Source organism: Neovison vison, chromosome 6 (genome assembly GCF_020171115.1).
Source record: "Neovison vison isolate M4711 chromosome 6, ASM_NN_V1, whole genome shotgun sequence".
Taxonomy (NCBI): domain Eukaryota; kingdom Metazoa; phylum Chordata; class Mammalia; order Carnivora; family Mustelidae; genus Neogale; species Neogale vison.
In genome coordinates, this window is record NC_058096.1 from 14,800,885 (window position 1) to 14,815,939 (window position 15,055).

Below are 15,055 nucleotides of genomic sequence, written 5' to 3' on the forward strand. Positions count from 1 at the left end.
CTGTAGGTAAAGGTTAGCGTGGTCTCATACCATAGTCACACAATGTTCAACTCTGGTCTCTCAGAGAACAGGGAAGTGATTTCTGCATGAATATCATCAGCCCAAAAGCCAGAGACATTTTCAAAGGAAGCCAAAGTAGTTCCTTACACATCTCAGCTTTTGCAACCTGACATTGTAACTGATTATTCAACAGAGAAAGTCAGTTGAGCAGGAAATTGCAAAATAATAATAATTAATCTTATAATTAATAAAAATTATAGATGTATATTTGTTTACTAGTCTTTCAAAATAGGATCAAAGTCCTTTCTTTGAATTAGAGTTTGCTAATTAGAGTTCTTTTCCTAAGAATACACATAAATCATACAGGTGCCTGTGACCTATATTTGGGATTTTCCGTTTTAGGTTTTTTTTGTTTTGTTTTTGTTCTTGATTTTTTTGTTTGTTTTTGTTTTTTGAGCGTAGAGAGAACTTGAAGCACTTGCAAATCAATTTGGCATAGCCAAGTTTGGGAAAAAACCTACATCTGACCTTTGGTAAGGAGTCCCTCCAGGATTAGGGCTAGTTACAAGAATTCAGCATTTCACCGGTTCCAGTTAAGGTTTTATTCAGGGGAGATGAGGAGTGTTGGTCAATCAAGGAATAAGATAAGTGCAGGTCAGTTAAGAGAGCCTCTACTGTGTGTCCTGTATCTATTGATAATCCCGGGACAACTCTTGTTAAGAACATTAAGAATGCACAGTTAATGATACTCCAATTACCTCTATTAACATCACCACGGCAAGCAAAGTCAGAGCTGAATTCTCCAATGAGGCCTTAAGCACTGGTATTTTGTACTGCTGCTCCTTTGGAGATGCCCCAGTTTGAGGTATCAAAGTTTTAGTGCATGTTCTCTCTTAGGGGGAGCAACGCGTCTTTGGGGACAGGATGCAGGATTGCTTTGAGGCGAGAGCACAACAGTTTCTCAAAACAAAACGAACAAAAGTTCTTTGTATCTGCCTGTGTACTTTGGGAGGGACTGGACTATGACCCCAGAATTCTGAGCCAGAGAAAAAGAAGAAATGTTTTTTATTTTGAAAAATTTAGGTGTATGTATGTCTCATTTTGACCCCACTCAGCTCTCTGACTGATTTCTCTGGAGTCAAAAAGGTCCGCTTTTGAATCAAAAGAGCTTCATTCTGAGGAAGGATGGTCCTGCCAGATACAGCTCGAATTTATGTTTCAGTCAACCAGAGCGTGATTCATGTCCAAACTGTAGAAAATGACCCTCCACCACATTGTCTGTTACACTGGACGTGGTACTGTTATACTGGACGTGGTACTAAATATTTGGATACAATGGCCATCCGAGAGGTGACAAACAGTCCAGCTTTGGATTTGAAACGTTAGACATAGGCATGAAGACCTGTTTATGGGCGGGAGACATGTGCCGACAAATTTTGATAGTGGATTTAGAATCTGTTCTGACCATCACTACGTTTATTTGGTGTGACAGGGTGGGGGGCCGGGGGGCTTCTGTGTGAATCACTGATATGCTTCTTTTAAAAACTACACAGGAATGATGTGACTAATGCTTCTCATGCATCTCTTTTGTTTCCGCAGGAGGGATTTTTGAAACTGTGGAAAACGAACCTGTTAATGTTGAAGAATTAGCATTCAAGTTCGCAGTCACCAGCATCAACAGAAATCGAACCCTGATGCCTAACACCACATTAACCTATGACATCCAGAGAATTAACCTTTTTGATAGTTTTGAAGCCTCGCGGAGAGGTAACTATTTTCACATTCTTAAAAGCTTCTTTGGGTGATGTGTCTGCTCTACAAGTCACCTTTTCTGCTGCCTGCCCTTTTTCATAGTGGACGTCTTTGTGTAAATGGGTTGTAGGAAATCTCGGTCCTCGATGTCACTGTCCAGTGCAATCTGAACTATCCTAATGGATGTTGGCCTAGCTATGTTTTCTGGACCATTCTGATTAGCTCACCCTTCAGTGCCCTCTACTCTATGATTAACAGGTTCAGCTGTGAACAGAAAATGTCAAGCTTGATCTGTTTTTCCTTCCTGAGCCTGAGATACCACCATGAAATTGTACAGTGCAGTCAAATAAAACTTGGTAGAAGGTCATATCCACCGAACATGTGGAAAAGCCCACAACACACATAATTCACATCCTAAATTTTAACAGGTTATAAACTACTAGGTTTACCAAGCATCTTCTCAACTTTTTTTGTTTGTTTGTTTGTTTGTTTAAACTGGTTTCCACAATATCATAGAAATGTAAAAATTAAAACAATGAGACAATCTCTGCATTTCTTTTCCTGGTTCTCTTTTTCTTCCGAGTAGAAGACAAGATCCTACAAAATAATCTGATTTGTATATAGACCAGGCTTCGAGGTCTCTGTCATGGAAACAGTCACTGGGATTGTGGGGTTTGTTTAGACATCCCCCAAATACTTCCAAGACAACTCTGGAGCACAGTCACATTCAGTACCCTTGAAACTTGGCCTTTAACCAGGGAGGTGTTGAGACTCCATGCAGGTGTACAGGGGGCTCGCTCTTTCCCTCATAGAAGAATGTTCGCCCCCAAATAAATGGAATGCAATGAACACCATGTTTATGTTGATTGCCAAGTAACTAATACTGGTGTTTCCATATAGAACTACCTCAGGATCATAAGATGTGTGCACCTTAAATACTCTTCTGCAGGATTGTTAGCTTTCTTTATAAGCAAAAAGTAAAACTTGTTTTCCTAGGAGCACAGATTTAAAGCATATGCATAATGATTCTTCTTTTTTAAAATTTTTTTTTAGTCTATGGTGCAACCTGAGTGTAAGCACATTTTCTTTTTAAAGTTGGGGAGAGTTGCAGATACTACATAGGTCAGAGGTGCCTATAAACAAATAATAAAAATTTCTATTTATATGGCACTTCGAAGTTATTGTCACATGAATTATTTCTGTGGGTGAGATCCTGCTCTTTCTCTGCCTCTCTGTCTCTTGTCTTTGTTTCTGTCTTTGTCTATCTCTGTCTCTCTGCATTTCTATTTCTCTGTCTGTCTCTGTCCTGACTGTCATGCATGCAAACATTGCTGTGCAAATACCTTAGAAAGGCAAACACATTTAACAACAGCACTTCAACCCACATAAAATTGAAAGTTTTTTTGTGGTCTCAAGTATCTGCCATGCTTGTAAATTAAACACCCCAAAGCTTCTTAAAATGGATAATTTGCTGGCAAACAGAATTCAAAAAATTGATTTTCTGTCAAGTCATATTAGCATCCCTGAACTAAATATTAGCAGGAATCTTAATCCATTGCCCATGTTAGACAGAATAGCAGTTCATGCGGTCTCACGCTCTCATTTTATCTTACCAGTGAAAACATATCCAGAAAATAAGCTTCTGAAGACAATGACAATTTATGCTTATAGCTCTTAATGCAGAAAATTATATGTCTTCATACGTCAGGTAGTAATTCAGTAAAAAGAGCACAGTATCAGAAAGTTTTCCTCGTGAATGACTGTCAACATTTACAGTTACATAGATATTTGCAATACAGCTTTCAAAATTTCATTTATTATTTTTTCTCAGATAATTTTAACAAATTATATATATAATTCTTCTACTTATAAATTTTGTTATTAATCAAGTCAGATAATTTTAACAAATTATATATATAATTCTTCTTATAAATTTTGTTATTAATCAAGTCAGATAATTTTAACAAATTATATATATAATTCTTCTTATAAATTTTGTTATTAATCAAGTCAGATAATTTTAACAAATTATATATATAATTCTTCTACTTATAAATTTTGTTATTATTTAATTCAAATATTTAATCATCTCTTGGCAGTCCCCAATTCCTTTAAATTAATATTAAAATATAAACTTGAAATGCTTTTAAACTTACACATAATGCCAGCATAAATTTATATCAACATGAAATTAGTAGACACTATTTTACATGGTTATAGAGGATAATCAGTCCTATCATTCTGGAAGGGAATTTGCTTAATATGTATCAAGTAACTTAAAAATATCATACCATTTAATTATAGCTGAAAATCTACTCTAAGAAAGCATATATGTGTATATATATATGTGTGTGTGTATATATACATACGTATATATATACACACAGACATACATGAAAGAAAAATATAAGAACTAAGAAAAGTGCTATAATATTAAAAGTGCTATAATATTAATTATAAACAACAAAAATTAGGAGCAGCGTAAATGTTCAATAGCATCAGAAATAGTTAAATAAATAATGACATGTCCATGGGATGGACTATTCTACAGACAAGAAAAATATACTTCTGAAGACTTTGAGGGGACTTGGGGGAAAGTTGTGCTTTTAGTTTTATATTCAGTGTTAAATGAAAAAAGCAATGTATCAAACTGTATCTGTATAATGACTTAATTTTTTATAAATTGGAATACCAAAGTACAAATAAGTATTTTCCCAAAGGTGATGGAATTACATCTTCTTTTTCCTTCCTTACACTTTAAAATATTTTGAATTCTTTCAATGAATGTATAAAATCTTATAATGAGAAAAATAAATACATTTTATGAATTTATTTTTAAGTACATATTGACGATTTTGTTAGGCTATATGTTGGCTAATGTTGAGGTAGGGAGAGGCCTGACCTTAGCTGGGCCCCTGGGCTCTGGTACAGACCCTGTGGCCCTGACTCACTCCATTGTCTATGGTATTAGTGGGTTGGACCAAGTGGCTTCTAAGAGCCCTTTAAACTATGCTCTGCTATTTTTCTATAATTAATTAATTAGGGAACAATATCACTTGATATTCTTTAGCAGTTTTTCGATAGCCTGGAAGTCATTTCTGAGTTTTGGGAAGATGGAAACTAAAGTACTTTGCAGCCATCCAGAGAATCTTTTGAATTCTCAGACCACCTTAGTATCTTCATTGACAACCAGCCATAAGACAGAAGTTCACTCACATGAAATTCACTTGGGAAATGTCTTGCAGAGCAGCTCTGAGCACCCCTGGGTTATGCCATGGGATATAGACCCCATCTGATTGAAAGTAATGGTGTGACACTAGCCACTCATTTTTGATTGCCCAAAATTGGCCCCAAGATGTGTTGTTGATCAGGTCCACATTCAAATCTCTCAATACTTTACTATCTTGGGGATATTGGAAGTTGGATTAAGCATATTTTCTCAATGTACAGATGGAGAGTGGAGAAAAATTTCTAATAATGAAGATAAAAAGAGGGATCATGAAGGAAAAATGAAATTCACGGCTCTCTCTTTCTCTACCCCCTTCCCTGCCCTCCCTCTCCACCCATCCTTGTCTGTGGCCACCAGCCTGTGACCAGCTGGCTCTTGGGGTGGCCGCCCTCTTTGGCCCGTCCCACAGCTCCTCTGTCAGTGCCGTGCAGTCGATTTGCAATGCTCTTGAAGTTCCGCACATACAAACCCGCTGGAAACACCCCTCCGTGGACAACAAAGACTTGTTTTACATCAACCTGTACCCAGATTATGCAGCGATCAGTAGGGCAGTCCTGGATCTGGTCCTCTACTATAACTGGAAAACAGTGACGGTGGTGTACGAAGACAGCACAGGTAGGGCACCTGCACAAGACCTCCCCTGACCATGTCGGATCTGAACAAAGGGAATCCGGGTGTTCTAGAAACATTAACTCATCAGATGGAATGCATGCAAATGAAGCTAACGGGGTATTCTAATTTAGAAATTCCATGTGTCACCATGTTCGATTCTTTTGGATCTTTCTATCGTCATACTTGGGGGATTTGTTTTTGTTTAATTTTGAACTTTTAATTATATTACACATAGGACTTAGATGAGAGATGAATTTTATTATTTTATTTTTTGTGACTATATTTTTTATTACGTTCAGTTAGCCAGCATATAGTTCATCATTAGTTTTTGAGGCAGTGTTTGACAAATATTACCATACTGATATATGTAGTAATCTAATCAGAATGTTAAAGATGTGATCACATTTCTCCAACTCTATTAAGACTGTGACAATGACTCCATTCCTAAAATAATGCAAAGTTGGAACATGACCATGAAGTATGCTTCCAACTTGCTAAGGAACTATGTAAATGTTCTATGTTAGATAAGTTTCTTAAAAGTAGGTTAACCAAGAGGAATCTAGTTAGAGGTTATATTGATAAAACTGACCTTTTCATAGGAAGAGGACTAAGAACCCCCAGAAAACAACCTCAAATAAAGCTTTCCTTGTTCCACTGCTTATTTTAGGATGCAGAACAGAACCCTGATGATTAGAGCCCCCCTCTCTCTAGACACTTTCTCCCATTTGCCTGCATTTCAAGTTTCTTTTCCTGGCATCTTTCCTTTCTACCTTCTAGTCATATTTTGAAGTTTGTTGGAGCTGAGGCTCCCTTTTATACAGTTAAACTGCCATGCTGGTGACTCTCCTTTGTCAAGATCTTCTAATTTGAAGCTATTCACCTACTTGCCCTTTTCATCTCCATTAACTCTGGCACTCCATTAACCCATTAACCTTCCTTACATATCCCCAACTTCAGCTGACTCTTACTGAGTACGGTTGATACAAAATGTTATATTAGTTTCAGGTAATTCAACAAGTTTATATCCTATGCTATTCTCCCCACAATACAGCTACCATCTCTCACCATACAATGCTTTTACAATGCCCTTGACTATATTTCTTATGTTTTGCCTCTTATTCCTGTGAGTTATTCATTCCATAATGGGAAGCCTGTACCTCACTCTCCCCTTCACCCATTTTGCCCATCTTCCTACCCATCTCCCCTCTGGCAACCTTCAGTCTGTTCTCTGTATTTATGGGTTTGTCTGCTCTTTTGGTTTGCTCCTTTGTTCATTTGTTTTGTTTCTTTAGCTTCTACATATAAGTTAAATCATATAGTCTCTGTCTGACTTATTTCCCATAGCATAAGACCTGTTAGGGCCATTCAAGTTGTCACAAATCTCATTCTCTTTATAGCTGTGTAATATCACAGTATTTATACCATATCTTTCTAATCCAGTCATCTATCAGTGGATACTTGGGTTGTTTTCATATCTTAGCTATTATAAATACTGCTGCAATAAACATAAGGGTACATGTATCTTTTTGATTTAGTACTTTCATTTTCTTTGGGTAAATACTCAGTAGTTGTACTACTGGATCATATGGTATTTCTATTTTTAATTTTCTGAGGAATTTCCATGCTGTTTTCTATAGTAGCTGCACCAATTTACATCCCTACCAATAGTGCATGAGGGTTCCTTCTTTTCCACAATTTAACCAACACTTACTCTTTTTTGTCTTTTTGATACTAGCCATTCTGACAGGTATAAGGTGATATTTTATTGTGGTTTCATTTCCATGGTGAAGAGTGATGTTGAGCATCTTTTCATGTGTCGGCCATCTGTATGTCTTCTTTGGAAAAGGGTCAATTTAGGTCTTGTGCCATTTTTAATTGGATTAAAATTTGGTACTGAGTTGTATAAATTCTTTATATATTTTGGATATTAACCCTTTATCGAATATTTTGCTTGCAGATGTCTTCTCCCATTCAGTAAGTTGCCTTTGGTCCTGGTAATGGTTACTTTGCTGTGCAGACTTTTTTTTTTTTTTTTTGGTGTAGTCCAGTAGTTTATTTTCGCTTTTATGTCTTTTACCTGATGAGATATATCCATGAATATGTCCAACTCTTCTTTTCTGAAGCTGGCCCCTTACTATGCATGATCCTCCACACAACCCCTAAGACAGTGAGCTCCCTCATTCTGCATGATCACAGTCAAATATTATTTCTTCCTTAAAGTCCTCTGAGACCACCAGTTCTCAGTTCAATAGCACTTTAAAAATATAAGCATTATATTATATGTTTCAATTACCTGTTTGCACATCTAAAAGACTAGGAATTCCTAAACATTGGACTTTTATCCTATTCATTTTTATAATCCACCACCTAGCACAACTTTGGCATATAGGAAAGTACTTAGTAATAACACTTAAGAATAAAACTTTTTACTTTTTGCATATATTTCCTCCAAGAATTAAAATTAGCTCATTTCTTGATCTACACATTAGGTAATAAGGTTAAGAAAATTATCAGTGAAAATTAATAAAGCAAAGCACTTACAATATATTTTAATAGTATTTCATTTTCCACTGTCCTTTTCACCAAGCAATAGTACGTTTTACTTCTTGGAGTATGAATAGTAAGCCTTCTCTATTTTGCACTAAACTTTGGTTCCATTTTTAAACTGTCAGATAAAAGTGACTGTTTTGGCTGGAAATATGCATTTATGTATTTTCTTATACCTCATCTCATTTTAGAAAGAAGTGAAGGTAGGTGATTGGATATATAACTTATAAATGTTACATTCAAAACAGTCTTACAGAGAAGAATAAGCCACAGGCAGTCATATTCTTAAAGCTTCACTTGCTGCTGGGAAGAAGAAACATACTATCAAGTGAATTGCACAGCATATTTAAAAGGTCTTGGGATGGAATATTGTGATGTGTATGGGTGGAAAAGTTTTCTCTTCCTCCCTTCCTGGATCTTTGGCTGCTCAAACAATTAAACTGACACGAGACAGATTAACAGGAGTAAAGCAAACAAAGTTTAATAAGATGTATACCACCTGTAAGGATGGAAAGACCCAAGAAAACTTAAGTCACTCTCTGAAATAGCCAAAGCCATCACTTCAAATATCATCTTCTGCTAAAGACAGAAGATGTTGGGGGAGGGGAGTCAGTTAAGGGAGGTTATCAGGAAAAGCACAGTGAATAAGGATAAGGTTGTTATGCATATTTAAATCACTGCCTTCTCCTTTGAGAAGAATTTCTAGAGATTGAGTCATGCCCCTCTTCCTGGTATAGAGAGGGCACACCCTTACAAATGAAGATTTCCCTTACGCAAGTAAACATCTCTTATAAAAGGGTAACATCCACTCAGATTTCAGGGCTTCATCTGTGTCTGCTGTTGCTTAAAAACAAACATCTTGGGGCACCTGGGTGGCTCAGTGGGTTAAGGCCTCTGCCTTCCGCTAGGGTCGTGATCCCAGCATCCTGGGATGGAGCCCTGCATGGGGCTCTTTGCTCGGTGGGGAGCCTGCTTCCTCCTCTCTCTCTCTGCCCACCTCTCTGCCTACTTGTGATCTCTGTCAAATGAATAAATACAATCTTTGAAAAAGAAATAAAATAAACATCTTATATTAATCCCCAAAGAGACCCATTTTGGACTGGCAAATTCTGCTCCCCTTCAGTTATAAATGTAAGTGTAATCACATCTTCCATGTAGCTTACCTTTGTAAATAGAGAATTGCACAAGTTAATAAAGTCTCACTGTTTCTTATTATGTAGTACACTCGATAGTACAAGTTTTTCTACTACTTCTACAACTCCAGCAAAGTAGGGCCATCCAAAGGGAAAGCAAATTAATGAATGTTATCAAAACTTTTAGATTTAATTTAAGAGCTCAACTAAAGCCATGGGCATAACTGTTACAGATTTCAAATTGAATTTAGGCAAAATATAATTTGTAAAAGGATAACGCAAAAATTGAAGTCTTAACCAACCTTCTGATTTCAGGTGAGCACTCATTAAGTGATGGGAATTTTGCACAGGAGGACACTCAAATTACCATTTCTATCATTTTTTTTTTACAAGAAACTGAAATCTGCTTTCATCCCTATTAAGTTCACCTGAGCCCTGTTGCTCAATACATACTTGCTAAAGTTGAAAATCCCAAATGAGTCTGTATGTTGTGCATTAAGTTAGAAATGATTCATGTTAAAATGATTTTGCCCACAAAGAAATTAAAAATGTAAATGAATAATCAATTGAGCCATTAAATTGGAAGCCAGAGAGTAAACAGGTCAACTGAGATCAATAAAAGTAGACATCTTTTGCCTTTGAGTGGGTTTAATACTGCTTGACTCAGGGTTTTGGTTGTAGTAATTATCAAGCCATAAAAAGGAGAAAACTTAGAAAACCTGAAGGAAAAGAAAGGACTTAGGTGTGCTCAGCACCCACCCTCACACCAGAATTAAGTACCCATTAAAGAACACTTTATTGGGATTTGTTTAGGAGTTTGTTAAATAGCCTGAAGCCAGCACAGATGTCTGGGGGACCAAATGGCCCACGACTCCCATTGAAGTCAAGGGGAGTACTGTGCTTGTCTCTAAGGACAAAATTCAATTCACTAAATACTAGCAGGCAGAATTCTGTCCTCTGCAAGTGAGAATGTAGAAAGACCCTTGAGAACTGTTGGGGGAGTGAAATTCTGTTTCGCTTCATCTCTCTCTCTCTCTCTCTGCTGCCTGGATGTTCTTCCCATTAGTCACCTACTTCTCTCTGATTCCCACATTCAGAGGTGACCTAAGGCAATGAGAAATGGCTGCTCATTGGTCATCCCTTCTGCTTCATTAGACCCCTGGTAGAATCCTGGCTTCTATCCCTCACACACATCAGAAAGAACTGAGAAGCTGAGCACCAAATGCAGTGTGGAGGATATTCAGCAGTTTCTGCTTTTTCAAGGCCAATCTCAGTGAAATGTAGCCACAACTAGTGGGCCAGCAAACTTTATTCTCTAAAGGGCCAGATAGTATATAGCTCAAACTTTATGGATCATAGGGTCACGATGAGTTCACTCGGCCAACGTAGCAAGAAAACAGCTATAGGGAACATGCAAATGAACAAGTATGGTGTGTTCTGATAAACCTTTTTTTTATTACAAACAAGGAGGCCCGTGCAGTAGGATCAGTGTGAGAGGGAAGAGTAGTGGGAAAGTAGGTCGGAGAAATGCACCGTATCAATAATGGTGGATTTTACAGACCACAGGGAGAGCTTCTGCTTTTCATGAAATAGGAAAACCATTGGACAGTTAAAGCAGAAGAGTGACATGATCAGGTTTACGTAATAAAAAGATCATTCTGGCTCTTGTATGAATAATACAATACAGGCAGGCAAGGGTAAAAATGGGTAGCTTCCAGAAAAAAAATCAAGACAACTGAGGAAGGTAAATAAAAGAGGAGTAAGGAACTGTCAGTTTCTAGAAATATTTCAAATGTTGAGCTAGCATAATGCCCTGAAGAAGTGGAGGCTGGCTGAGAGAGAAACAGAGGAGTCAAGTGTGAGTCTAAACTTTCTAGCTGAGCCCGTGGAAAGAGTTAACCTCATTTGAGGTAAGGAAGGTTATAGATGGAACTACTTTGGAGGAATATGGATGATAGCAGGAGTTTGTTTAGTCATAAATATGGTAAGTTTGAATTTGTAATATCTACTATATTCAAATGAAGGTGATGAATAGGCAGCTAATATATAAGTCTGGAGTTCAAAATGTGATTTGAGGTGGAGATACAGATTTGAGAGTCCTCAGCATATAGATGAGACTAAATAAGGCCATCAAGGAAATGAGTTCGAGCCAGATGCCTCTAGCCCTGAGTTCACAGCACATAGTCTTCAAGAGATTTTTTTTTTCATCCATAGTTTCCCTAAGTCATTTTTCCCAACATAGCAGAGCCATGAGAGTCCTAAAACACAGCCTACAATAAAGAACTATTAACTATCATTTGAAATATTATCTCGAAGATTTAGGAAGAGGATTAATTTGAAATAAGGTTAATATACATAAAAATGTTAGTGACTGGAAAAACAATAATTTCAAGGAGAAAACACAAGAGAAATGACAACCACAAACATCACAATAACTAAATTCTTGAGTTCTGATTATGTGGTACACACTCTTTGAAATAATTTATACAATTAACTCAGTTAATATGCTCAACCACTCTATAAATAAGTAAAATAACAGCTCTTGTGGCTGTATGGTTGAATTTAATAGTGACTTGGATTTATTATGTTTATTACCTTTCCCTCCATCTTCCCATAGAAATCAGAAAGAATATATTGTCCAGAACCAAGAAGTTTAACAGAAGCCTAAAATTCTGATTTGAAGAAAATTAACATTTTGCTATAAGTGTTGTCCAAGCCAAAATGAAAGATATTCAGTAAGCAATCAGTGCCAAATAAAACAATAAGTCAATCTTTTCCCTTTCAGCAATCACAGCTCACCCACTGTGTTATGATGACCATTCTTGCTAGCCAGAACACTTCTGATACCCTCCCATAATTCCACCTGAAACAGCTGAGGGAATAGAAGTCCTTGTCACTCAGAACCAACAAGATAATAAATTATAGTTCTTTTTTTTCCCTCTATCCTCACTCTTTTCTATCCTTCTTATCCACCCACTCCAGTCCTCTGCCCAGAACCCTATTCAGATTTTCAAAATTCAATTTGGATATTGCACAGAGGTATATTATTTTTAGCTACCATTGATATCAGCAAGAGTTCAAGACTGAAATACTCTGGTTGAGCTAACTGCAACAGAGTTCATCTCAAATATTTTGACTAGATTCTTCTTTGAGGTTCTTTGATCAAGGGACACAATTTTTCTTTTGGGAAGTCTCTGCCTTTTTTTTTTTTTTTTTTTTTTTTGATGCACTTTTGAAAAATCATATGTATGAAGATCTGCCCTTAAAAGTGCTGTATTTCCCCCAGGTAATTCACTTACTTCCCCGACTCCATTTCTCAGTTCTGATTTTTCCTTACCTCTGGAGGATACATAGATCCCCTTAAGAATCCTATTAGATTTGGGTATATTAATACACCAACAAGTTTGTGAAATGACATTTTACATGTTTCTAAGTACAAATGAAGAGGAAATTCACATTTAAAATGTAGGATCTTATCTGTGGGTTCCAATGGTTTATTGTATTCCTTTTTATGGCATCAACCCCACTGAAGTGGTTTAATGAACAGGGAATAGGATTAAGACTCAAGAAAACCTAGGTACTTTCCTTTTAAACTAATTCTTATTAAATATAACTAAGCGGTCCAGAAATGAACTGGGCTGCAACATGAGGTGGAGAATTTCTCAAAAAGAGAGGTGTTCAGCAGCTGCTGGGCGGGGGAAGGGGGTGCGGGGGGAATCATGCATCAAGCAGGGGTCTGACCTTAAGTTCCCTTCCAGTTCCTGGCATCTGTGACTTCTTTTTAGGGCCTACCTAAACAATTAGCCTCACTGTGTCTCACATTTCTTAATGTAAAATAGTACTGATACCTTTTCACCTCGAAGGTATATTCTGAGGTTTATGAAGATATTTAGAAGGCATGTAGCATCCTTCCTAAAAGGGGTGATGTCATTAGCACAGTTTATTATTATTTAAGAAGAAGACATGGGAAATTTTAAACCCTCACTGGAAATAGCAGCTTTTTTTTTTTTCCTCCTCCATATGCTCCACCTGTTCCCAGAGTCACTCTCTGTGCATGCAAATCAGCATTTTTCTGTGTCATGTCTGAGTGCACAAGAGTGGATAGGCGGCCAAAAGTAGTGTTTAGAATTGGCCATTTGAACATTTTTGAAACTTATCTCCGTATGCAGAGCCCAGCTCAAACTCATGTGAAATAAATAGGCTCCTTGCTCTGAAGTGCTTTTAAAACCAAAGATGTGGTTTCCAATTACATTCCTGGGGGTGGGCGTGAGGAAAGAGACTCTTAGGGTGTTATTTTCTATCTCCATGTTTACTCTTTTTATTTAGCAAGATGTGAACTCAGAAAAAAGATGCCAGAAAGTTACAATGAACACCTATATGCCTTTCATCTACGTTCAGCCTGTAATCTGTTGGCCACATTTGTTATAGTGCTCTGTGATTCTCTCCATATAAAAGAATTACTACAACAATAAATAATAATAGTAATAATTAATAGAGTTGTTGAATCATTTGAAAGTAAGTGACAGACATCATGATCTTTTCACCCCTAAATGCATTAGTACGCCTTGCCTAAGAACTAGGGCCCTCTTGGTTATAGCCACACTACAATTACCAAATACAAGAAACTTAACACTAATACAATATAATTATATACAAATAGGATAATAGTTCTTAAAGAATGCTCTGCATAGATGACAGAGTCTAGGGGAGCAGGTGTTTGCTGGCCAGAAGGACTCATTGCAGGTTGTGCTAAACAACTGTGGCTTTCCCAGGGACCAGTGGGCACCATGGTTTCCCTTCCAGAACATGGCTTTTGCCCAGGCACAGACAGAGCCCGCTATGCTGCTCTTGACCAATGGTGTTGTGGGCCCTTTGGCTTTTTTTACCCAGATGAAAGGGACTCAGAGCCAAGCTACCCAATGCCCCGCCCTCATAGAAGTCACCTGTGCCCAGGTACACCTCACGCCCTCTCCCCACAGGGAAAGGCTGATGGAGTTTGTTGGATCTGCACTGATCTCTCTCTCTCTGGTCTCTCTCTAGGTAGAAAGATGATAAAGAGATGATATACACACACCATATTATAGTTTCTCTAACTGACACAATAATTGCCCTTACAGGTTTTATTTTTAGTTTTTAGTTTTTTGGTTTTTTTTTTTTTTAAACCCAGGATCACTCATTGAATTTAGTTGTCATCTCATTTTACTCTCCTTTGGGTCAGCCTTCCTTTGCCTTTCCTGACCTCAACATCACCAGCCATCTGTGTTTCTAAGGCTGGATGGTGAGGTAAAAAGATTGAGTACTGGACTCACAGGCAACAATTTTAAACTCTTAGTTCCTACTATCTTTACGACCCTGACAAGTTGCTTAACCGCTCTGAGACTCCGTTTCCTTGTTGTAAATAATGAAGTTAGCAATGCTTACTTCACAGGATTTTTGGAGGATTAACAACTATGAAAGTCCAGATCAGTTTTTTTCCAGAATGTCCCTCAGTTGGGTTTGGTTGTCTCCTCAACTGCATTTTATTTTTCAAGTCCCTCCACCATGGTGGGCTAGAAAGACTACGACCATCACCAGATTTGCACGGTCCTGTCTGTCCTCTGCAGCTGGAATCCCATCCGGGAGCAGTGGGTCACTCAAGGCTAGCTTCCAAACACAGGAGGACCATTAGCCAAGTTAGGAGTGGTGCCTAAATCAATTTCCTTTCCCTTTGCTTAGCAAATAAATTTTAACTTCACAATGAACTGCAAGTAATTGATGGATTGCTGCAAAGTGCAAATAAACG

The 15,055-nt window shown here is 37.5% G+C and overlaps 1 protein-coding gene across 2 annotated transcripts in view; it reads left to right on the plus strand.

Moving 5' to 3' along the window:
* Positions 1 to 15,055, plus strand: part of GRIK1 (glutamate ionotropic receptor kainate type subunit 1) — a 381,656-nt gene that overhangs the window by 238,863 nt on the left and 127,738 nt on the right. For both annotated transcript variants that reach the window (XM_044251035.1, XM_044251036.1), the window contains exons 2-3: positions 1,600 to 1,767; positions 5,339 to 5,596. In XM_044251035.1, the coding sequence (XP_044106970.1) occupies positions 1,600 to 1,767; positions 5,339 to 5,596 (426 nt within the window). The remainder of the gene's footprint in view (positions 1 to 1,599; positions 1,768 to 5,338; positions 5,597 to 15,055) is intronic.